Source organism: Podarcis pityusensis (assembly GCF_964106645.2).
Source record: "Podarcis pityusensis genome assembly, chromosome: 1".
In the NCBI taxonomy this organism is placed as follows: domain Eukaryota; kingdom Metazoa; phylum Chordata; class Lepidosauria; order Squamata; family Lacertidae; genus Podarcis; species Podarcis pityusensis.
The window spans coordinates 22,813,971-22,838,381 of NC_138028.1; the positions used below are offsets into that span (position 1 = coordinate 22,813,971).

Genomic DNA, 24,411 nt, shown 5'->3' on the forward strand with positions numbered 1-24,411 from the left:
GTTCGCGGGCGGAGTCGGGAACCCAATTAAACTGAGCCGGGCAGGAGAAAGGAAAGGCGAGCGGAGGTGAGGAGAAGCTGGAGCCGCCCCGGGGCAGTCGCTCCTCTCCAAGGCGCGCGTGCGCGCGGTCCTCTCCTTTTTCTCCTCCCCTCGCCCGGGGAAAGTTGGTGTCTTGGAGCCGGTTTTCCTCCTCGTGGGGAGAGGGGGGCAAGTCGTCGTCGTCGACCCCGTGTCCCTCATCTGGTTGGAAGCTGGAGATAGTGGCCGCCTAGCGCGCGCGCGCCCCGGGGACCAGCCAGGTGCGCTTCTGCCTCACAGAGGGGCTGAGTCGTCCGCTGGAGTGCGGTCAGGACCGTCCCCGAGGGAGCAAAGAAAGCGAGAGAAGGAGGAGGATGAAGGGACCTGACCGGAGTGGCCTCGCTGCTGAGGTAGACCCCTTGCCCATCTGTGCCAAACGGCAGCTTCCCCGGATAGTGGCACGTCTTCTGAATGTGGGGCGGCTGGAAGGGGATGGGGCTAGGTGGCCTTAAAAACCCCCGAGAACAACAAATCTGCTTTTGTCTGAAAGGCCAAAAGTTCAAGAGCTGCAGAGTTTCCCCAGCATCATTATCTGTTTTATTTCCGCCTGTCGGGAAGCTATTAGAGGAAAATGTGCCCGAAGGCAAGGTACTGATCCTAAGTGTGGCAGGTGACTCCTAGTAGGGATAGTATTGGTTTTCAGGAACTACCTCTTTGGTGCTTTAGTGAAAGTTCGTGCTTTGGCACTTTCGTTGATCTTGCCCATTCATTCCTCATCCAGCTGTGCTGATTAAAGCAGAATTGTTTGAAACTCAGATCTCGAAAGTAGTGTGATAGTTCTCTGTAAAGTGTCCAGAATGCAATCCTAATTCCTCACGGTTGATTTATTCAGCCCCTCTGCCTGGTAAAAACCCTGGCAAATATATTAAAGCAAATGTAATGTTAACAAAATTCACTCACTCTTACTGAAGAATCTTTGTGTTCATTTGTTCAACTGAATTAGTGCCCTCCATTTCTCTAAATGCTGGGAATTCAATCCAGATGCTGTTAGTTGTGCTAAAATTCTGTTGAAATCAGTGGTGATGAAGTGAGTCACAACTAACATCTCTCATTGATTTCAGTGGGACAATAGATCTAGGCCTACAAGTTGGATATAATTGATAAACTAGTCAGCTAAAGTTTTAATTGCCTGTTAACAGAGGAATCTTAGCTTATTCTTAGTTCTGCCATGAATTTACTATGTTGTCTTTGGCTCAAGACACTCAGTTTCTCGATCTATAAAATGGGAGTACTGCCTGCTATTGTTCCTATCTAAGCACGCCACTTGTATTTTTACAGAATTGGTAAAATGGGATCAAATATTATATGTGTAACCCCATCTTGGTTTCTATTTATCCACTACCCTCTAGCTTTAGCATGATCTCTGGAAACTGGCTTTTATATGTATTGATTCTGCTACATGGTAAGAACTCTTAGAGTAAATGCATCAGTTCAGTAAATCACTATTTAAAAAAAATAAATACTCTTTTAGCATCCATTAGAGCAATTTATCAGTTTTGTTCTAGTTATAAGCAGTATGTTATTGAAGTATATCTTCTATGATATTGATATCAGAACAGAGAAATCTTGTATTTGTTAACCCCTAAGGAATCCCAGTGTGCTCAATAGACTAAGTAACTGGGCATAGGATTGCATCTTTAAATAACAAAACAGATGCATCGTGCTTAAATATTTTTGTCTGTCAGCCCAGACGTCTTTCGTTCAACATTACATTGGTGAGGAGTCATGATATCAGAACATTCTGTTCCAATGCCTAGACTATATTCCTGTACACTCATTTTGAGCACCTGACCAGTTGGGTGTGTTCAAGTGTGTCTAGCCATTTGACGTAACTCGTTAAATTCAGACCATTTTGGTTCGAACTAGCCTTGTAACTTTTAAGTCTGGGCACATTCCTGTCTTCTTGATTAAGGTTCACCAGTAGAGTCCTGGTTGCTTTATCATAGCACTGTTAGTGGCTGCTGTGGAAAAGGCAAATTCCATGTTAAGGATAATTGGGAAAGGAGTTGAAAATAAAACTGCCAATATGTCATTAAACAAATCTACGGTGTGGCTGCACTTGAGAGTACTGGGTACCGTTCTGGTTGCCTCACCTTAAAAATGGGTATTGTAGAGTTAGATGGAGTGGCTTCCCAGTTAGGAAAGGTTACAGCATTTGGGACTATTTTTGTTTAGACAGAAATGTCAGTAAGAGCTGACATGATGGAAATTATACATGGCATGGAGAAAGTGATTAGAGAAAAACCTTTCTCCCTCTCTCATAACACTAGGGCTCGGACATTTAGAGAAGCTGAACGTGTGAGGATTCTGGACATACAAACTTGCTCACACAGCACAGAGTTTAACTATGGAATTTGTGCTCACAAGTGGCAGTGTTGACCACCAACTTGTATGCCTTTAAAAGAAGATAAGACAAATTCATGTAGGATAAGTCTATCAGTGCCTACAAATGATGTTGGCTATGTTCTGTCTCCCCTGTTGGAGTGTCAATATGCTTCTGAATATCAGTTGCTGGAAACCACAGGAGGGAAGAACGTTGCACACAGGTTCCTTCTTGCAGGTTCCCCATAGGCACCTGGTTGGCCTCTGTGAGAAGCGAATGCTGGACTAGATCACCTGTTGGCCTGATCCACCAGGCTCTTCTTGTTTTCTAGCGTTCACTGCTGCCATTCAAATCAAGGTGTCCATCAACATTCCAATCACTTTTGTGCCAGCCTAAATTCACCTAAATTAAAGTTACCATGTTATGAAGCATAACAGATGCATTCACTTCCATTTACCACACCTGCCACTTCCTCTGCATGCTTCCTTATCCAACTGAATGAATGTATTTGCAAGTTATGGGAACAATGTTATCAGCAGAATAAATTGTAGTACGTGAATTGGGTGTTTGCCTAATGCAGCATTAGAAGTGTGTATGGGATAACTCTGATAGTTGTTACTAGGCTCCTTAGCATTTTCAAGTATTTTGTTGGTACTTCTTGCACTGGCAAGATTAGGCTAACACAATGCTGTCAGTTGCCTTGGGGTTAAAAATTATTAACCTTTGGCCCTCTTGCCCTGTGATGTTGAGTGTCTGCATTCTGGAATTTTTTACGGGAATTTTTTTTTCTTTAAACCATGATATATGTGAAAGGACTCTGGTTTATTGCTGTTCTCAAAGAATCTCTGCTTTGTAAAAATGCTGACATTTTTGTTTTATGGTTACCCAGTGCATCAAGTTTTCTCTTCTCATTTTAAAGGCCCAGAAATAATTTTGATTCTATTTTGACCTTTTAAATGTAAAACTTGATAAAGCCCCAGTTGAGAGTGGCTAGAACTGCGTGATGAATCCAGCCGACGGTATTTTTCAGATACAATGTCAGATGTGAGCAGTGCTTTGTTTTTTCCTGGTGGAATGCAGAGTAATGGCACCTTTGACACTTGACACCACAGAGATGCCAGATGATTCACAGGTGGGCAACAACCTGTCAGAATGGCCCACAGAGATGGATGGAAGTAAGGATCCAACCAACTTGCCAGAAAAAGGTCCCTCACCCCTGCTCTTGCATTACTAACTAGAAATTTAGAGTAGGACTGGCCCTAAAATATATTATTTCTCACAATGGGACAAGACCTCTGTGTTCAGACTATTCTTGTTTACCTCTGTGAATCTTATAAAATTATGTGTGCCAAGACTAAAAACCAGTGTACTGCAAGTAAAAAGAAACAAAACAAAGGAGGGTGTATAGACACATTGAGGTCTGGAAACTGATGACATCTTTTACAAACATTTAAATGTCCCACTTGGGGTGCTAGCTGGATCCAGGCACCGGCCATATAGCAAGCTGTTTTTGCTTCCTATTGGTCCTATGCAAGTGCACTAATTGCATTTCTCAGAATTGTTTTAGGAGAGACTTATTCCTTTGAAAGGGTCTATGAAAATGCATAGATGGTTATAAGTGTGAATTTCCTTTCAGGTTGTCCATAGTCTTGTAGGCATTTGGTTTCACAGGTGCACACCCCGTAAACACAAACCAAGTGACTGTAAGCTGATGGAGAGATAACCCATTGAATCTGACATTCATGGCATGTGACATTCTTTATGATGTGGCTTTTTAATCAAGATTGGACTATGGCCAATATGCTGCTAGCAGACATTCTTGGTTCACTGCTACAAATTTATTCGCCATGCTCATCCTGGCAAGTATCCCTTCCCTTTCTGGAGAGCATAGGATGATGAGCCCCGTCTCTTCTCCTGAACTTGGGGTTTAAGAATGCAAGTTAGGCGAACGTTTCTGACCTTGCACTGTGATTCAGAAGTGCTCTGAGTAACTCAAAAACTTAACACACTGCATGAGAAGCCTCTACTCGTGAACCTAAGGTACACATGAGAAGAAAGATCCTGTACCGGTTTTTACAATTTGCACAAGTCTTAAAAATCACTACTTTTATCTTTGTTTGTTTTTTCCTTTATTGATTTAAAATAAATACATTTATGGAAAAACAAACAAACAAACTTATTATCAATCAAACAATAGAAAAATCAATCAAACAAACAAACAACCACAATATAAGGAAGAACAAAATTAGTATAGCTAACATCCTTTATACTCCCGAGACTGAAAACAATTATAAAAGAGAAAAGAATTAAAAATGACTTCCAATTAATCTCACTATACTTTATCTGTCAATTACTTTATACCGCACAGTTATATATTTCTTATATAGGTACACTTGAGAAGAAAGATCCTGTACCGGTTTTTACAATTTGCACAAGTCTTAAAAATCACTACTTTTATGAATGAGGGAAATGTGCTACAAATTCTTGGATTCCCCACTTGTCTATTCATATGAGTAGTGTTCTAATAATTAACTAGAGTACTTGCAGTTATATATGAAAATGCTTGGGACCTGATTCTGCAAATTGAGGGTGTTATTTGCAAAGAACTATGATGTGACTGATTGCATATTTTTAGATGCCAGGCAAGAATGTTCCTCTTCAGCCTGGATAGCTCAGTTGGTTAGAGTGTGGTGCTGATAATGCCAAGGTTGCAGGTTCGATCCCCATATAGGATAGCTTCATAATCCTGTATTGCAGGGGGTTGGACTAGATGATCCTCAGGTCCCTTCCAACTCTACAATTCTATGATGCAGCCATGGTTTTGACCTGAAAAATGTTTTAGCATACACACAGTGTCTTGCAGTCCCATGCATGCAACAAAAACCTGAAGGTCTTGCTGAGCTGTTTTCGATTTGACAGTTTACAAATTGGAGAAATTGGGAAAATGCTGGAATGCAAATTAATCTTTCAGAAAGTGGGATGTGAAAAATTTCAGACCCTCTAAAACTGAAAAGAGGAAGGTATTTGAAGAAGTTGTGGTATCCGTAGTAACTGAAGAACCCGCTCCTGATATTTCATTTCTTGGCAAAGACCATTATGAGGAATATGAGAGGGAAAATACAGAACACCGTAACAGGTAATTATGCAATAAGCAACCCAAAGAGGAAGTTAGTTCCTAGCCCAAGTTAGTTAGTGGCTTGCTTGCTTGCATAACAAGGCATAAGGATCAGCAGACCTATAAAGGCCAGTATCCCAACTACCTTCATATAGTGTAATATATGAGAAATATAACAATCTTACAGTTGCTCATTGCCCCAGAATGCCTTCCCAGTAACTGAGTTGCGTTGAGTTATAAGTGTTTTCGAAGGTTACATCTATGCCAGATCATGTAGTTTAATCATGTGCCTATATTGCCTGTATTAAGAAATAACTAACATACCAGTACTTTTTTTGTTCTGCCTTTTTCTTTTTCTTTTTTTACTGCTTTCTCCATTCTTTGTGCAACACCTTCTGATTTACTGCTTGTAGGCTCTCTCTCCCAATAAAATTATTCGAACACCTAAGGAGCAATAGTGTACTGGGATCTTTTTCCATTGGAGAAGCCTGTGGGGGTTTTCCCCTGCAAATGATAATTAATTAATTAGCCCCACACCCTACTATGTGTTGTTGTTGTTTGGAAAAAAAATCTGGGTTTTGTTGTTTTTGCTTTGAGCCATGATCTAGCTAAGGTTAGTCACAACCGAATCTCCATCAGTTTGTTTTGCAGCTTTGAGCTAGAAGCTCTTCTACAGCAGAAGCTGAAATTGTCCTGCTATTGTCTGAATTAGGTTAAACCATCTGTGAAACCTTTTTAACTTACAAGCATTTCAGCAGAATGTCACTTATATTTCCTAAGGCAGTGAAGTCGCCACTGAAACTCATCAAAAGCAGAATAATTCACGTTAGTTAAGAGAGTGGGCTTTGCATGGAGGGAAGCCAGGGTAGATCAAATTCTTCTGGAGCCTATGACCTGATGATGCAGGAGAAGATGGAACTGAGTTGGACAGGCTGAACAATTGGGGTAGTGTTGCATAGGATTAGGGCAAGGCAGAGGTTAACAGCAAGCTAATCTACCTAATAAGGGGTAATAATACCACAGGTGTAGTAGAAAACATGAGGACAGGGAATACATTCAGCGTATCTTGTTTGAACAAGGGAGAGGAATGACATGGATATACACTTCAAGGAACTTAAGGCACAATAAGGCCTTTTAAAAAACAGGAGGGTGAAATGGAATCAAACTCCACCCAGATTGAAATGGCATATCCTGACTGTCTGCTTTTTTTGCATCTGGTAATAAAGCACGCGCACCTCCCTGTCCCTTGTTGTTGTTTCTAATATTTATACCTTGCCTTTCTTTTTTTAATGTTCAGGATGGCTAACTATCAAATAAGCACAAAGAACAACCAGACATAAGGAAGTAACCAGAAATAACCCTTATTTTTAAATTTAAAAACGAAAGGAGGACAGACAAAATGGTCACGGGGCTGGAGCAACCACCCCACAAGAAAAGGTTTGATTTTTCTTAAGTTTACAAAAAAGGTCACGGTAGAGGTATAGAAAATTACGCAAATCCATGGAGGCTAAAACTATCAATGGCCACTGGTCATGATAAACCAATTAATTTAGAGCTTATTTTTGTGCTCCCTTCTTGCCAGAAGGACCCCGAAGTCATCTTACAATGGTTAATGTAAATAAGAAATTAAAGGAACACCTGAAGACAACAAACTGAAGACACACAAAAAATCCCAATAACATCATTTTAAAAAGCAACAGTTAAAAGCCAAATATAATCTATCCTGCCTAAAGGTAAAATTCACCCCTGCCCACCCCACTCAAAATATCAAAGAGATACAGTATTGGTCTCAAGTAGAGGGATGGGGCAGAGCAGGTCAAAGAGCATGACCTTTGATTGTTCAAACATAACCTCCCCCCTGCAGCAACATTACCTCCAGGGAGAGAGAGGGGTAATGTTTCTTGATAAGAGAAGGAGATGGTTATTACACTCCTGTCCTGCATGCATGCTTCCCTAGATTGTCTCTGTGGGACAGTGTTCAATACTCCCATTGCTCAAGGCGCACTTTGTGACAAGAAGTTTCATTAGCGCGAGCAGTTTCTGAGCTCTGGGCGCAGTGCTGCACATAAGACGTCAGATTAAAACTGCAGAGTGGAAGGAAAGGAGGACCTTTTTCTACCTCCCCACTTCCAGCCACTCTCCGAAGACTGGAGAAGAGACCCTCTTAAGAAGATTAGGGGGGCAGGCAGGGGAAGGACCAGACCATGTGAAAAATGAACATAACATTTTCATTCATTATCAGCTTTCTATTCTTGTTATTAAAAAAGGGCACCTAGCCATTCCATTGTTGCACCCATAACCTAGGTTTAAGGTGCCGTTTAGCTCCTGGCTTTCATATCTCTGTTTCTAACAACTGCTGTGGGGAAACAATATGCTGAACTACGTATACCTCTAGTTTGATCTAATAGGACTGTTCTTACGCAGCTTGATCATCAGGATTCCAAGGAAATGCATGCTGGTACATTGCTCCTCTGGCAGGGTAGCAGAAGGCAAATTCCAGAGAACCAATCTCCCTGTTTCTGCTGTTGTACGTTAGGTTTGTGTTCAGCCCCCACCCCGCCAATCCCGTAAAACAAATGCTAGAATTTCTGTCCCTCACTCCCTGAAGCACATGTTCTTACCGGTTGAGCCTAGTATATTATGTATACAGGTATTCAAATACTTTTCCACTTCACAAACAGTCGCTTATCTTGTTTGGGCATAACTCGTGTATTTAGTTAACATTAACAGTTGGGCTGTTGACGTCTTTCGTTTTACAACCTGAATCTCTCTGTGGATGCAGAATGCAGATGTTGAGAGACAGAAATTCTGGAGCTTAACTTCTTGCCATTGTGCAAAAAAGAAGAAGAAGAAGTCTTTAAAGTGGTGTTCAAATGCCACAAGAAATGTATTATTCTTATTCTTATTATTATATGGTTGTTTTATTGTATTGTATTTATTGTATTTAAAAAATGTAATGGTTATCTCTGTTTAGCTTTGGTACACGTAGAAGAAAAGTTGTTAATTGCAGGATATCCGCTTTCTGGCAGTGATTTGTGTGACCATAGCTGTTGCAAGAATTTATTGGCACTCTTGTGCAAATCGGTGCTGAGAAATATCAGTAGCAACTGCAAGGAGATGGCTCAGCTGTTCCTCTGTTCAGCTGCCTCCTTGGGACTGCTCAGGCCACTACATGTGAAACAGTTCAGAGAAGTCTGAACAAGGCTTGTGGCAGTGGTAGAGAATTAGGCTTATGGCGAAGTTAGCATAGGACCTACACTTCTCTGGGTGAATACCATCGGATAAAATAGTGGCAAGTCGGCTCATCTTGCTGAGGGATCCAAGCTCTGTATAACTTCTTTGGCCTTGCTGATGTGGTCCAAAGGAAAGCAGAGCAATATGTTTGGCACCAGCTTGGCTGCAGGAGTCTCCAGAAGGAGATGTACAAGGCACCACCCAACCATCCTGGGGACTCCACTCCAGAATTCTGTAGGGTTTATACTCCTTAGCCTTTCCTTCTCCCAAAGTTATCCCACAAAACAGCAGAGGTTTAGGATCAGAGTTTTCCTTCTCCTAGATGGGCTACCTTCCCAGTTTGATGAGCCCCATCTGCCCCTCACTTCCCTCTGCAGCACGTGCAGAAACCACCTTCTTGCCTGTTGGGCCTGCTATTGGTCTAGTCTGCTCAATCCACCAGAGCCTATCTTCCCATGCAGGGCAAGACCCTAACTCACTAAGGGTTTGAGACCTATCAGCTACCCTCACCTGGTTTAACTGCCCAGTCAAAGCTATTTTCTGGGGTGTGGCCGCTGTTGCAGGCTGACAGCTTCTTGGAGGCACAGGTGAGAACTGAGCACAGGGTGGGGACCAAAGGTGGACAAACTATCCCAGAAGGAGCATGATGTGTCGTCCCCCCACCAGAGGTACTACCCAATATACCTCAGGCTTCAGACTGCTGACTTGTAATTTTACACTGTATTGTCGCTGCTGAGTATTTTGTTTTGCGGGGGCGTTATGTTCAAAGATTAAGATGACTTACACACACAAAAGCCCTAATAGTCAATTACTGACTTATAGCAACCACAATAACAGGCCTGCTTTCCTCTGGAGATCATGTTCAGCTCTTGATTGTTTATGTTCTTTACAGCTGGTTCCTATTATGGCCATTTTTTTTTACTTAATTGTTAAAGGTATTTGCTTTCCTCTTCAAATATTTGCGTCTTGCGTCTGGGAATTAAGGCTTTGATATCAGATTTATCTGATTAACTTGTTGTCCAACAAAACAAATCTGGAAATCGTTAACATATTTATGCTCTCTAGTCCAACTACATTGAAGTAGTAATGATTAAATTCTTTAGGAGTGTGTCTGGTGGACTTTTATTTTTTTTAAAAAACAAACAACTTTGATCTTACATTTCTTAGTCTCAAGAGCATTTTTTTTATCTTCACATCTATACAAATGTGAGTTGTATTTGGTCTAGCAGCCAGGTGACAGGATAGCAGGGAGCAGGGATGAATCTGATGAATCTGATATGGAAAAATATTTGATACTATCAAGACGTACCATGACAGTGGGTCACCAAGTCAAGTCCCTGTGCTAGAATTGTGAAAATTCAACATTCTGATGCATTTAGTTATAGAAATCCTAGAACACCTTTTGACATGAATGTCCTTAACGCATTTTAAGTGTAAAGTCAGTGTAAAGCAGTCAAAGACTACAAAATATAATAATAGTAGGAAACCACTGAGACAAAAAAGAAGCAGATTGAAACAGTGGCTAGAACCCAATAAAATACATCTAAGTACAATTAATGGCATAGGAACACGTTTGTTGATTTGTGTGAACTGGCCATTACTTTGCATAGCTCACACTGCATTTGTGTGTGCTCCTTCTGTGAATTCTTTATGAGATGTTCCCTCTCTTTAGATATTTGGTTGCTTTGGACTGATAGGGCCATCCTTGGGTTGTGTGGCCCTGGTTTGAATTCCATCATCCTAGAAGAATTCTGCAGCAGTGCATTTGGAGTATGTTGCAGCAGAGGAAGGAAGGAAGGAAGGAAGGAAGGAAGGAAGGAAGGAAGGAAGGAAGGAAGGAAGCAAATATAAGCTGAAATTTCTATTCCTCACACCTGTTTATAAAAATGCCTGGAGTGTGCTGCTGCTGGCCTTCTGTTCTCTTAATAGCTAAGTGCGTGTTTATTAGGCACATGACCCATTTCAGAGGGATTTTTTCCTTTCCTTTTAGAAGTCACATGTATTTCCTTATAGAAGCACATTTTATTCAACAGTATTTCCTTGTAGGAGATAAATTGGGCATAGTAGCACCAAAAGCTGTGAGTTGCCTGTCTGACATCTTACACAAGCCTAGCGCTTTTTTTACCAGTTCCTGTCTAGAAACCCCAATGAAGCAAGTGTTTTAATTTAGGACACTGTGCTTCTAAGTACAGTGGTACCTTGGTTTATAACCATAATCCATTCCAGAGGTCCGTTTGTAAACCAAAACACGTTGTAACCCAAGGTGCGCTTTCGCCAATGGGGCCTCCTCAAAAAATTTGTTCATAATCCAAAAAAAAAGTGGATTGTAATCCAAAAAAAGGTTGCAAACTGGGACACGCACTTGCGGGTTTGACATGTTTGTAATCCAAAACGTATGCAAACCAAGACGTATGCAAACCAAGGTACCACTGTATTGTATGGAACAGCATAGAAAGTGAATACGGTAAATGAAATGCTGTACAAATGAAAGAAATTTGTCCTTTTCAATTCCTGTATTCTCATCTAAAGCAATGGTTAATTTTCAGGGCTGATTTCTAACTTGGATTATTGACTGCATTCCAGCTTGTTTTAGAAGCAGTAATGGCAGCAGAATGCATCAAGAACTGTTGCAGTGCATGTTTGTATGTTGAGAAAGAAAAGCATGATGGTGAGTTCAATTAAATTTTGCATGTTTTTTAACACTGGCGTGGGTATATTGGCAGCTGTCTTACAATTGTTTTGATCACCAGAAATGCTATGTTCTATTTAGAGCACCAGCCTTTCAAAATTTCATTTATACTCTATTTTTCAGGTTGTATTAGTAGGGTGAAATGTTTAAATATCCTGTTGACATTGTAAGGCAATTGGGTGATAGCCAACATTGCAGGAATGGAAGACGAGCTCATGCAATATATATTTCCTCCTCCTCCTTCAACACTGCAAACCCCCCCCCCATCCCTCTAACGTATTTCTCTTGAAGTGATTTATCAGTTTTGTGGAATGAATTGTACTAGCTGCATTAGAAGGAGGAAAATTACCTTTGAGTGGTACTGGGGGTTTCAGGGAAGAAGACTAGAAAGGGAAATGTTCAGTGTGCAAGATTGTCTTTCATTGGCAGTGTTGGGCATCACTCACTGTTTGCATATTTGTCATTGATGATTGCATTTAAGTTGTCATTTGTTGACTAATTACTTTGTCATAACTGCAGAATTTAAGGAGTTTCTCTCTTCCATTCTGTAGCAGAGCACATTTTGTAAATGTGTACAAGTGTGAGGGGTATGGGAGGGAGGGAGGAAGAGAGAGAGAGAGAGAGAGAGAGAGAGAGAGAGAGAGACTTGAATAGACACGGGGTAACAACCCGGATTATTAACATTTATTATTAATACATGTAATAATTTTATTTATTAGTTGCTTTTTGCAAAAATAAAATAAAAATGAAACTCAAAGCAACTTACAAATGAATGAGCATTAAAAGCAAGGATAAAACATCCTCAGTTCCACAAGTAATATATATACATACACACATACATACAGATCCAACGCCACCTCACCTTGCTAAAAGATAAGCAGATCCAGATCTTGGCACCCAAAAACAGATAGATGATGCCAGGGGTTGCCTCCATAGGAAGGATATTCAATAAATGTGGAGCCACCACTGAGAAGGCCTGTTCTCTTGTTGCCATTCTCCACACATCTCTCTGAGAGGGCACACAGAGAAGGGCCTCAGATGAAGAACAAAGGGTCTGGGTTAGTCCATGTGGGGAGAGGTGGCCCTTGATGTATTGTGGCCCTGACCACATAAATCAAAACCAGCACTTGGAACTGGGTCTGGAAACTAATCACTAGCCTGTGCAGATGGGCCAGGATTCTGCACCAGCTGCAATTTCCAAGCCCTCTTCAAAGACAGCCCCATGTAGAACACATTCTTCATTCTTGTGTAGATGGTGAAGGTTACAATTTAAATTTTGCATTTGTGATGTTGAGTTTAATGGACAGCTTGCTTCTCAATAATCACCTTCTAAACCTTCTCCAAAGCAGTTGTGTGAACCGTGAAAAGGATTGATTTACAGCACTTTAGAACCACTGCAAATCTTCCTGAGATAGATATACTTACTGCCTGCTGCTCCCTCTCTGGGGATGCAGTTTAACAGGATAGAAAAACCTATTTGCCTCTGATCCTGTTAAAAACACAAAAGATCATTTCAGACTGTTCATTCAAGGCTTGAATGTGCTTCTCATGCTTTTTTATGTTAAATTACAGCTTCTCTGGAGAAGGAGTCTGAAGTTACAGCCAAATATAGATCAAATGTTGTAGAGAAGCCTCCCTTGTCTTCTGTGTTGGTGAAACCTCAGGTTGGCTGTTCAGAGGATTATCTTCTCTCCAAGCTCCCACCAGGTGGCAAGGATGTGCCCTTTGTGGTTCCTCAGTTCAAGCTTGCCTACATTCAGCCCAGGAACCTTGGCAATCCACACATTGGAGGAATTCAAGGTAAAGCACTGGAAGAAAACAGAACAGACTTAAAAGCAGCTTGTTTATGCAATTGTAGTTTCAGAGGCACTTGGTTGAGTTGAGCTGCCTGCATCCGCAATGCATGCCAACTTGTTTAATACCCACAGTGTTTCAGGGCGCTGTGTGTCTTTGGGAAAATTCTACACGACATGCAGCTCTTAGGACCCTCCTTCTGTTTGTGTAACCAGTCACACCAAAATGAAAGCCCCTGGCTTTTGCCAAGAATGTTTTTAGCCTCTTTGGCTTCTGATTCAATCAGAGTTTGGCATTAGTCATTCCCTACAACCCCTTCAAATAATTAGACCTGTGTTTTTCAGGCCATCATTTGTGTTCCAACTGTTTTTATTTCCACTACCTAATCTGGGTTGGAAGGTAGAGCCAAGGTCTTGTTTCATGCAGATATGGTTCCCATGACAATGTATTCTTTTGTGTGGTGGATTTTGTGTGTGTGTGTTTATGTGTGTTTTGGAAGCTCCTTCTCGCCCGCCCCCCCTCCTTGAGACCTTTGAGTGAGGAAATAGTATCCTATTGTGAAGTACGTGCACTTCAAGGACTCTCAGGCCAGGGAGTGTTCTGCAAGTCAGGTGGTTTATCAGGCAATGCATTCTTGATTTTAGGATCTGCAAAACAACTCAAATATGTTGCCGTGCCGAAAAAGTTAGTCCTTACCTGTTTGTAGCTAGAAGTCTTAAAGTAAAAAAGTAGATCATGCAGAATTAAGGCTAAGACTGTCAAAAAATATATTCTGTGCCTGCTGATTTAAAACACACAAAATTATTGGGATCTTCCCCTTTTCTGCAGTGTTTTTCTGGAACAGATACAGATTTTACAATCACATTGATGAATTTCATTCTTCAAAAGTGTTCTTTCGTAGTTTTAGTGGTAGTAGTAGAAGAAGAAGAAGAAGAATTTTATTATTTGTTTGCCCCAGCCACTCTGGGCAACTTCCAACAAATACGAAAACATCAAACATTAAAAATTTCCCTCTGGAAAAGGTGGCTTGTATGCTAGTATTTTACTCAACGGTGAATTGCTTGCATTGCCCATAGCCCAGAGGCAGATAGCTGTCACATTTCTTTTTCTTTATTCATTTGGATTTTAACGCAAGATCCTGCCCATTCCTCTAGGCAGTATCAGAAGTGAAGAAAGAGCATCACAGAAATCGTGCAATCGACCTAAAAGTGCTCCTGTTGTATAGGAATATTAGGATAATGAAGCCTGACTGCCACCCAGTCATTGGTTCTGTGTCTCCTCTTTTCAACTTTGTCTGCTCAGGATACATAGCCTGGCTTCAATCCTATATGCCTTTTCTTGAGAGAAAGACCCACTGAGCTCAGTGGGATTTGCTTCTGAGTAGACGTGCATAGGGTCAGGCTGCCTCTGTTTACTTAGTGATGCTAATACTGAGTGAAGATCACTTGCCCATATAGGTATTTGGTGTGATTAGCATCACATTTAAAGGGCACTTGATGCATATGTGTATTTGCAATGCGCAGGCAGCATTGTCAGCATTGGCCTTGGCGGAAGCACTTCTGATGTGCACTCTTTGATGTGATGTCGGATATACCTACATGGTTACGTGCTTTTCATGTCGCAGCAGTGTATCTAGAACACCCCTTTGACTGCACACTTTTCTTGGACACAAACCAGCTCTTCTCTGTGTTCTGCATGACACTGAGCATACCATACTCTTGGCACAAATTAAGTGTCTAGTAGCAGCTCCAAGTAAAGCACTAGGATACGCAAGGTAATTTTTAATGCTTTGCCAATGTCAATAACCGTGCAAAGTAATGCACCTCCCTTCTCTATATTTGTTTTCAGCTTTTTATGAATGTAATATCCCTTGGTATCAATACTCAATTAAAAGTATTTGGGTCCTGGAAAACCTTTTATAACTTTACAAGATTTCCCAACTCAGCTACTGACCTTTGCACAGGCATGCAACCTAGGAAGAGGAAACATGTGTTTTTTGACTCTGTAGACTGACCCACTGATATGTTACGCAACACTTAGGTGAAATGCTGACTTGCCTAATAATGTAACTCATGCCTTGCAGGTTCTGCTATAGCACATTTTGGTGACCGGAAAGCAGATGTTTCCAACACATACCAGCAAAGACCTCTTGTTGATGTGGTGTATAATCCATTCTACATGTACCAGCAGCCTTCTCTCTCTCCAGATTCGACTCAGTACTGCCCAGAAAAATCTAACAAAAGAAAACTATACGGGTCAGGTAAATAATAAACTAGTGGCAATACTATTCATCCCACCACTGCCTCTTCATTATGTGCAACTGAAATAAATAAGTGACCTGGACAGCAGCATTGTAAAGACCCTTTACAGCCATGAACTCAGTGGTTTTTGGGAGCACACCACTGTTTCATGTGTTTGAGGACTTGCAGCCAGCTCCTCTGAGGCCTAGGGCAAGTCTACCTAGCTGCCCCTCACCTTGCATGGGCCTGTCAGTGTTCCAAATGCCCAGGTTCTCACCCTGAGCTATAAACACCAAGTGCCCTACCACCCATCAGGCCCAAGTACTGCACCCTCTGCACATTCAGAAACAAACAAAGGGAGACAATGAGAGACAGAGAAAAAATCTCCAATGTTGAGCAGCACTCGTTCATTTAGTCAATGGGCCAGGTGTTTGAAACTGGTCACAGCTGCTTTGAATTCCCCACCCACAAATGCCCAGGTCAGCACAGCTGCTAGCAAACATCAAATGGTTTAGTTGCCCTGGTCCCCTGTACCTTGTCACCAGGCAGCAATCAGACAGTGTATACAACACAGTTATTCTTTGTGTGGACACAAGTTAGTGGAGAACTGTTGGGAGCTGGCAAGAAAACTCCTGCAGGAAAGTTGTGCAGCTTCCCTTCTTTTTAATGGGGCTGGCACAGTAAAATACCTACCTTATAAAAAATCACAAGTTATTCTGAGTTGTCACTGACGCAGAACTGTCTGAATGAGACTAGTTTTTTTACCTACAGATGCTGAGGGTGAGATACTAGGATCTTACTTTTGAATCTACTATCTATGTATTTAATTGTTTTGAACAATACAATCTCTGCCCCCAGTTGTGTGCAGCTTGTACAGGCTCCTATATTGTTCCTGAGATTTAAACAAAGGGTCTCTCTTCGTTTCTTTTCAGTTTGTGACTTAAGGAGCTCCACATTGCCAGCCTCGTCTTCTCTAAGTCACTCTATGTTTGACCTTACAAGTCCACCCCACCGATTTATGCAGGTAATAAATTCTTTTCATAACTTAAAGGCTGCACCCACCAAGAAGCAAGCTTTCTTTTCCTACATTGTTAACCTTATTCTTTGGGTGCTTCCAATGGCTGACTCAGTTATGTTAGAAATTATCTCATCCTTTTTCAGAGCGATGCATGAAATTAGTGAAGGCGCTAGAGATGTTCTCCTCAACCTTCAATGGGTTTCGCATGCCCTTTCAAGAGGTGCTCACAAACTGTTGTCAGTGCATTTGGAGAATCATAGAATTGAAAAATTGAAAAGGAACCCCAAGGGTCATCCAGACCAACTCCCTGCAATGCATGGGGATAAAGCAACTTTGGCTTAAACTCTGACTAAACAGCATTTACAGTTTGGCTCAGCTTCCAAGTTACACCTTCCAAGTTGTGGCAGCAACATGATATGAAATTGGATAAATATGCACGATACTGTCATATGCTACAGTCCAGTTGTAGGGTTTTGCTACTTTAGTCCCATTTACTTCAATGGGATTTAAGAAGCACCAGTGTGGGCTAGATTGTGGCCAAATTCCAGTTTTTCTTGCTTTGCAATAGCATTTCAGGTTGGAGGGAAGAGCCAATGTCTTCCATAGTAGCTCCTTTTCTATTGACAAGCTGTGTGAGTTTGTATAGGTGGTCTTGTATCTCTGGTTGTTGTTGTTGTTTTCTCGTTGACTGATCAGGTACATTTTTGGTTTTTTTGACAGAGGTACGATTCAGTCTCCAGTGTTCCAAGCAGCACTTCATCCAGGAAGGACTCGCACGGTAGTAACAGGAGTCTAGGTAATAAACACTGTTTGTTCATCTTCTTTCAAATCTGAAAGTAAATCTGAGGCTTAGACATGACATCAAGAATATGGACATTTTGTTACTGCAAATACAAGTCACGTGCTGCTTATGGAAGTATTTCCCAAAGACACACCTGTGTCTGATCTGTAAAAATGCAAGCTCAGAGCTAATCATCCAGTTACTTCTTTTTGGGGAGAAGCTTGTGAGCTTGAGAACATGGAGCTTTTCCATGCGCAAGTGTGTCAGAGACACGAGCCATTATAGTTTATATATTACGGTTTTACAGATCTTTCAGGAACGACTAAGGTTGTGCCTCTCTGACTGAAACTTGCAGATTTGTTCCGCTTCAGCCTTGTTATTCCTACCAATTATTAGTACTGTAGCACAGCTACAATGACTTCAGTGCTCCAGAGCATCAGGATTTGCAGTTCCAAAGAAGGATACAGCACAGCCAGTGTGTGGGAAAGTCTTTTGCAGAAAGCCATTTGCAATCTGTTTAAGAACAAAGCTCTGAAGGACAATATCATCTCATCGGAATAACACCTGTGTCAGTATTGCCCAGCCAGGAAATGGAGAAAAGCACTGCCAGCGAGCTCATGGCTTGCTCATGGTAAGCCATTAAGCAATGACTGGCTGTATATTGAGCCACACTGCAGGTACAGTTTAGTCAGAGCTCAAGCCCGAGTTGCTCTATCCTCATGAATGTAAGTTCTAGTTCAAATATGTAGAAATAGAATGTCTACTTGCTCTGTTTAATCAATACATGAGGGAGGGACAGGACGAAAGCTTACATATTTGAATCCTTCTCCATGTAATTGGAAAGCTAACATGTCCAAGTGGAGGGGTTTTGACATGACACTGCACACAGATGGAGCATTTTCATGGAAGCACTCGAATATGGAGGTCCCTACATGCAGCCTGAATTGGTACAAACCAGAATGGACTGTACCATGTGCTTTTTCTGAATGTTTGATTCTGGTCCATGGAGAGTCTGTTCCCTAGAGAGGTTCATTTAGTTGGAAGCCCACAGTAAAGGCAATGGCTGTAAGCTGAGTAGTCAGGATCTGTTGTAAGCAGGGAGCTGGGAATTGGGCAAATATGAGATGACTGATTGGAATACAACATGGTTAAGAAAATACAACAGATTTTCAGGATGTAGTAGGTCAGGTCATTGTTGCCAACATGATAAATCAGGCAAGCAGTCATCTTGGAATCAAGTTGAAGTGCTATCCCATCTAATTAGAAAAGGGTAAGTGCAGTTGCCTTGGCTTTTGTTTTATTATCACCTTGTTATTCTGTTTGGACAGCCACCTGGTGCAGGTATCCAGCTCAGGAATACATCTGTCCTGAGATGGCCCTTTTTATAAGGCACTTTTAAGGGAACTTACCTTGCTGTGTGATCAAAACATGGCTTCCAACTTGTGCCTTACTAGGGCGAAGAATTTAATGAAATTAAATCACACTTAAATGAAATTAGTTGTATGTGGCGTGTGACAGACAGGAAGATAACTACCCCATAAATGAAGGAGAAACATGAAAGCTCCTTCAGGATCAGAATGTACAACATTACCAAGTTACAGCTGCTATTTTCAGGCAAAGGTTCTGTGCCTTTTGGCAAAACTTTTATGGGGGTGGATATACAACAGTGAAAAGGTTCACCTGTTTTGTCCTATTAGTATAGATGTTAAGCACTACAGAGCTCTCCAAGAGGAAAAAGTTGCAACCTTATATAATTTGTTAATATAGTTTCAAGAAACCTCCAACAATGCATTTTTACTTGGGATTAATTTACAAATAGTTGAAACAGCAGTAGAAACATTTGCAGCACTTCAATGCACAACTACTATATTTCCCCGTGGGTCATACATCCATGAATCCTGACGATAACAGGAGCGTGATGAATTATAAATGGAAATAAATAGTGAGGCTGCTCTTTTACAACAATAACATTGCTGATAATCCTGGTTCACCAATTTGAACAGTGCTTTGCAGTCTTTGAGAACAAGTCCTAAATGAGTTCTTGGCTTTATCCACAGATACCATTACGTTATCAGGGGATGAGCGAGAATTTGGCAGGCTTAATGTGAAGGTGTGCTACGTTGCTCACGTCGAACAGATCTGGATCACAATCTTGAAAGTAAGTGAGCCTAGCAAGACCTCGAGAACTGAGTTCACAGTTAGTCTCACAGTTACTCTTCTTTCTGTCCGTGGCTGTCGGGCCAGCATACCACACTGTGATGCAATATGAAAGGACACTTTCTATTGTAGACCAGTAAAAGGAGTTCATCAGTTGTTGTTTAACATTATTCTTTCGCAAGACCCTGAGGAAATGGAGTCTCTTTTGGGCCTTTCTGACTACCTGAGTTAGTCGATTTTCCAAGTGAGGTCCTCACTAAGGTAAACTCCCAGGAATTTAAAGGAGGAGACTCTCTCCACACAGCCCCCCCCCCCCCCGATATACAACGGGACAGGTTCCCCTCTCTTCCTCCGGAAGTCCAACACCATCTCCTTTGTCTTACTAATACTTAGGTGCAAGTTATTCTCTAAGCACCATGTAGATAATTTTTGAACCTCCCCCCTATACACTGTTTCATCTCCGCCTGCAATTGGGCCCATTATGGTAGTATCATCTGCAAACTTAATAATTACTGTAGATGATAAGAAATGGAATTACCTTATAATTGGTCCTTCTACCTCACAAATGTCTACTATGACTAGCACCTGCTCTGTGATATCCTTGTAACAGGAGATGTGAGGGTCTGAATCTGGGCGCGTGTGCATACAAAGCTTCGTCTCGACAACACCATGTGTGTTATTTGGAGAGGAAATGTTGTTTGGAGGGAGGGGGTTTCCTATTGGTTTAAGCTAACAAATATTCTGTGGTGATTTTTATGTTGTGTCAATCTGTTAATCTAATGTTGACCAGTGCGGTGTTGGGGTGAGGCTTGCATGCTAACAAGCATCTTGGAGGGAGACCCATTGCAAAATGGTTTCTCCGCCCCCCAGCTAGTGCTCTCTAAATCTGCAAAAGTTTGCCTGAGATTCTGTGAGGTTGGAGAACCACATTCTTATAGGGAGAGGGTTGAAAATAGCAGTACCTACAAATAAGGCAGGAACGTTAAAGCAAGCAAATAAACCAGACAAGCAGTTTGGTTGCCAGTAGGATAAAAGCCGTTTTCTATTTCCAAAATTGCAGTGCAAAGATCTGAGCTGGTCATCTAGCCTTGGAGAAAATCCCCACATTTCCATCAAAGGAACTATTACACTGCCCAAGCCAGTGCAATTCAGATGCTCACCAAAGGAAGCTTCCAGTGTAAGTGACACTTTAAAAAAATCTTGATTCCCCCCCCCCCCATCCCCGTATGTGAATCACTGTTTTCAGGAACTGCTAGAGATCCCCCCACTGAATCTTACAGGCCAATAGCCCTAGTCAGTCAAGATGAAGGAATCCTGTCTGCTGGTCTTGTGCAGAGGCTAAATTGTTTTATCACTTAATTATATCCATAGAGACCAAACCAGGTTTGTGCCAGGGTGTCATGTAAGGAACTATTCAGTGGCTACTAAACCTTGTAAATTTTTGCAAGCACTTGGGGACCCCTGTTGTCCTCTCTCTGGGCATTTTCAGCTCTTTCAATAGTTTTAAGTTTCATGCTCTCTCTGTGTTAGAAAAGCTGCAAAATGGAGAAGGGATTTTGCACCTGGTAACATGGCTCTATTCTAGTTCAAAAGTGGTAATTAGAGTCGATACCTTTGATTCCTCACCAGTTGCTCTGGATAGGATGGGTGGTGCCCCTTATTGCTTCCCTTGTTCACAGTGGCAGATAGAGTCTGGACCAAGCCTGACATTAAAAGGCACACATAGACTCTTCACTGATCTTATAACGTTATCTGACCTAGAGAGAGGTCTGCAGGAGCAGGAGTTAGAGTCTTTTAAGAGCGTAGCAGGACTAGAAGTCAATTACACCGATTTGAGAGCCATGTGTTTCAATTTAACATGAGAAAATGAGTGTTTGCTGGTGCATAGGGCTGAGCTTACCTTAAAGGAGGCTACTTTTAAATATGAGTGTTGGTGACTCTAAAGATATTGCACAACTTAAGAGGCAAAATAAAGGCCCATTGCTGAACCATCCCACCAATGTAACAACTTTGCTGTCCATTCAGTGCAGTAGAACGGTCTGTGTGCCTCATTGCTTATGGCATTTGCCGTCATGTGGATAACTTGGGCAGCAATGTGATTTTGGGAGGATTACAAACTCTTACTGGTAGAGTCTCTATGCCTCTAACAGCTGCATTAAAAAATTTAAACCTCCTTCCATCTCTGAATCCCTATGGCAGAGTAAGTTTTGCCTACTGATTTCTGCCTGTTATGCAGCTGTTAAAGGCACAGAAGCCCTGCCAGGAAAAAAATTGACAACCCTATGTTTTTCCAGAGTTCTGTTTTTCTAGGGTCCCTCCCCTTGTGCATTAAAACATACCATGCAGCATGTTGCTGTGATCTTTTTGCTTTGCTTGAGCTTAAGCCAGGGACAAGTGTCAACACCTGTCACTTCAATTAAATCTATCTGTCACAGTCAGAATCTGGGGGAAATTACACAGTTGTGTGCATTTAGGTTTTTGTTTTGGGCTTCGTTTTCAGAGGCTTCCTGTGAAGTCTTGAGACCTTCTCAGAACTGTTAATAGCTGCTTGATCAGTCCTGGCATGAGCCTTATGTCCATACTCTTTCCCCTTCAGTTCTCCACGTGTAAACAATGACATTCCAAAAAGCATCAGGCTTTGTTCTCTGGGGAACTTTCCACCCCATGAGTTCATCACAGCAGATGTAGCATTATCCATTATCCAGGCAGTTCTATAGGACCAGCCCACGCTTTAAGATTGACATCTGAACTCCTGCTTCCTATCATGTTGTTACATGAGATTATGCAACCAGTGGAGATCTGACAGGTTCCCTCTTTTTTGTTCTGTTCATAAGAATTTTTATTAATTTCTGCAGTCTGCTGCTTTTATGGAAGCTTATGGATCGTTTCTCCTTAATTTTTTGGTCCTGCCTTTGGTCCTGCTAGTTTTAGAAGGGTGCTTCCCCACTGCTTTTGGATGACTGCTAATGTACAAATAGCACCAGAGATGAGAATCTAGGTGTTACAATCAACTGGAAAGCTCCTATTGTTTATTTCTAAACTGCCATCCGCTTTAATAAAGCGCTATAGTGCTGCTGGTGTGTTTGCTGTTAGGATTAGGTTCACCGTTTTGATTGCTCCATTATATAATTATTATCCTTTCCTTGTAGGAAATTGAATTCATGGAAACATTTGTATTTGCCATCAAACTGCAACTTCTGCAGACTGCGAGGCTTGTCTTCAAAGTACAAGCTCAGATTCCTAGGAAGAAAACTATCGGGGAATGTGTTTTGCCGCTGCGAGAGCTCAGCTCACAAGAAACAGACAACTGGCTGGCAGTAGCACCTCCTTCCAAAGCTTCAGTAAGTTACTGTGTTCTAAGGAGCACTGGAAGTCATCTGGAATGAACATTGCTTAGGGCACATCTGAGTACTGACTAGGATTCTGAAACTGATCCTTTATCATCATTTTAAAAGCAACTGCATTGATCCTGAAAATACAACAAACAAATTGCTGTTTACTTCTTGTGCCTTCTACTAAGTTATTCCTTGATAACTATCAACATGATAACCTGAATGAAGAACCCCCTGGCTATGTTAACTGCACTTTAATAATAGGTTCTGCATTCTGAGGTTGGATCACAGAAAAAGACTCTGCCCTTCCTTGATGCAAGATGGGTAATCCTAGATAACTTGGAATGTAAGAAAACTAAGGGCTTGTCCACACTTCTGCTTGTCCTGTGTTGTTAATAATAATAATAATAATAATAATAATAATAATAAATAATTTATTACTTATGCCCTGTCCATCTGACCGGGCCTCCCCAGCCACTCTGGGTGGCTCCCAACAGAATATTAAAAACACAATAAAACTGCCTTCAGATGTCTTCTAAAAGTCAGGTGGTTGTTTATTTCCTTGACATCTGATGGGAGGGCATTCCACAGCGCAGGTGCCACTACCAAGAAGGCCCTCTGCCTGGTTCCCTGTAACCTCACGTCTAACCATGAGTCCGGGCAGTTTTGTCTTTGCCCTGCTGCTTTCCTGCAGGAAAAAAACACTCTTTAGCACTAACTCAGAACAAACATAAATCTGGGGAAAACACAGTTGATGTTTTCTCTGATTCAGCAGTAAACAGTGGGATTTCCCCAGGGGAAAGCAGTTGGGGAAGTGTGGATGAACACTAAATTATTGGTTCCCTATAGTATACAGCTGTTGCATCTCATGCAATACACCTAAGCACAATTCAGTAAAATTAATTTATATTCTATTCTGAAAAATCTATGAACGTCATAGAATATCACAACCTTGAAATACAACTGCTCTTTGGCTGATGGGTAACAATCAGGTGTTCTGAAAACATTTAATTCTTCATGAAATAATGATTTTTAAATGGATTTTGGTTCTTAGTAGTTCTCTGTCCTGGTAATCAGCTCTTCCTTTCCTCCCTGAGATTGTGTGCTCTGAAGCAAAACTTGACTTAGGGAGAAACCTCCATAATCTGTAGCCAACAACAACTGGTTGCTAAGAGTTCTGAGGAAAACATTGTGAATCTTTGGCTAATTTATGGTGTATGCTGAATCTGAAACTGTTACAGCTGCGATTGACAGAGGCAATAAACTTTTTTTTTAACTGTACTTGGGCATGCTTATGACACAGAAAAATAGGGATTAGATAGGCAGATGTATTCAACCTACCAGGTGGTGGGTGGATTTTAATTATGGAGCCTTGCTACTATAGAGTTTTACACAAAGGAGTCATATTGTGGCCTCACGTATTAAGCTTTGGTGGGACAGGTTCCAAAGAACCATGAAATTAATTTTGTGAGTCCAGTGGAATTGCTTTTCTTCTAACAACAGCCTGTGGGAGTGGAGGTGGGAATCCTGCTGTCTAAAGAAAATAGATTCCACATTGCTGGTGCAAGCTTCTTTCCATGAGCTTATGTGGCTATTTGGATTCTGGCTTAGAAATTCTAACACATTTGGGCAGGGTTGTGACATTTCAAC

The 24,411-nt window shown here is 41.4% G+C and overlaps 1 protein-coding gene across 4 annotated transcripts in view; it reads left to right on the forward strand.

The window, feature by feature from the left end:
• TC2N (tandem C2 domains, nuclear) overlaps nt 1–24,411 on the forward strand; it is a 31,315-nt gene that overhangs the window by 381 nt on the left and 6,523 nt on the right. Inside the window, exons 1-9 of one of the 4 annotated variants that reach the window (XM_080982577.1) lie at nt 197–428; nt 11,334–11,418; nt 13,012–13,239; nt 15,317–15,493; nt 16,406–16,497; nt 17,212–17,287; nt 19,330–19,430; nt 20,490–20,606; nt 22,579–22,770. In XM_080982577.1, coding sequence (XP_080838703.1) covers nt 393–428; nt 11,334–11,418; nt 13,012–13,239; nt 15,317–15,493; nt 16,406–16,497; nt 17,212–17,287; nt 19,330–19,430; nt 20,490–20,606; nt 22,579–22,770 — 1,104 coding nt within the window. In that variant the 5' untranslated portion in view covers nt 197–392. Of the gene's footprint in view, nt 1–196; nt 429–11,296; nt 11,419–13,011; nt 13,240–15,316; nt 15,494–16,405; nt 16,498–17,211; nt 17,288–19,329; nt 19,431–20,489; nt 20,607–22,578; nt 22,771–24,411 lie in introns of those variants that run through there. The other 3 variants (XM_080982578.1, XM_080982579.1, XM_080982580.1) reach the window with 3 other exon arrangements.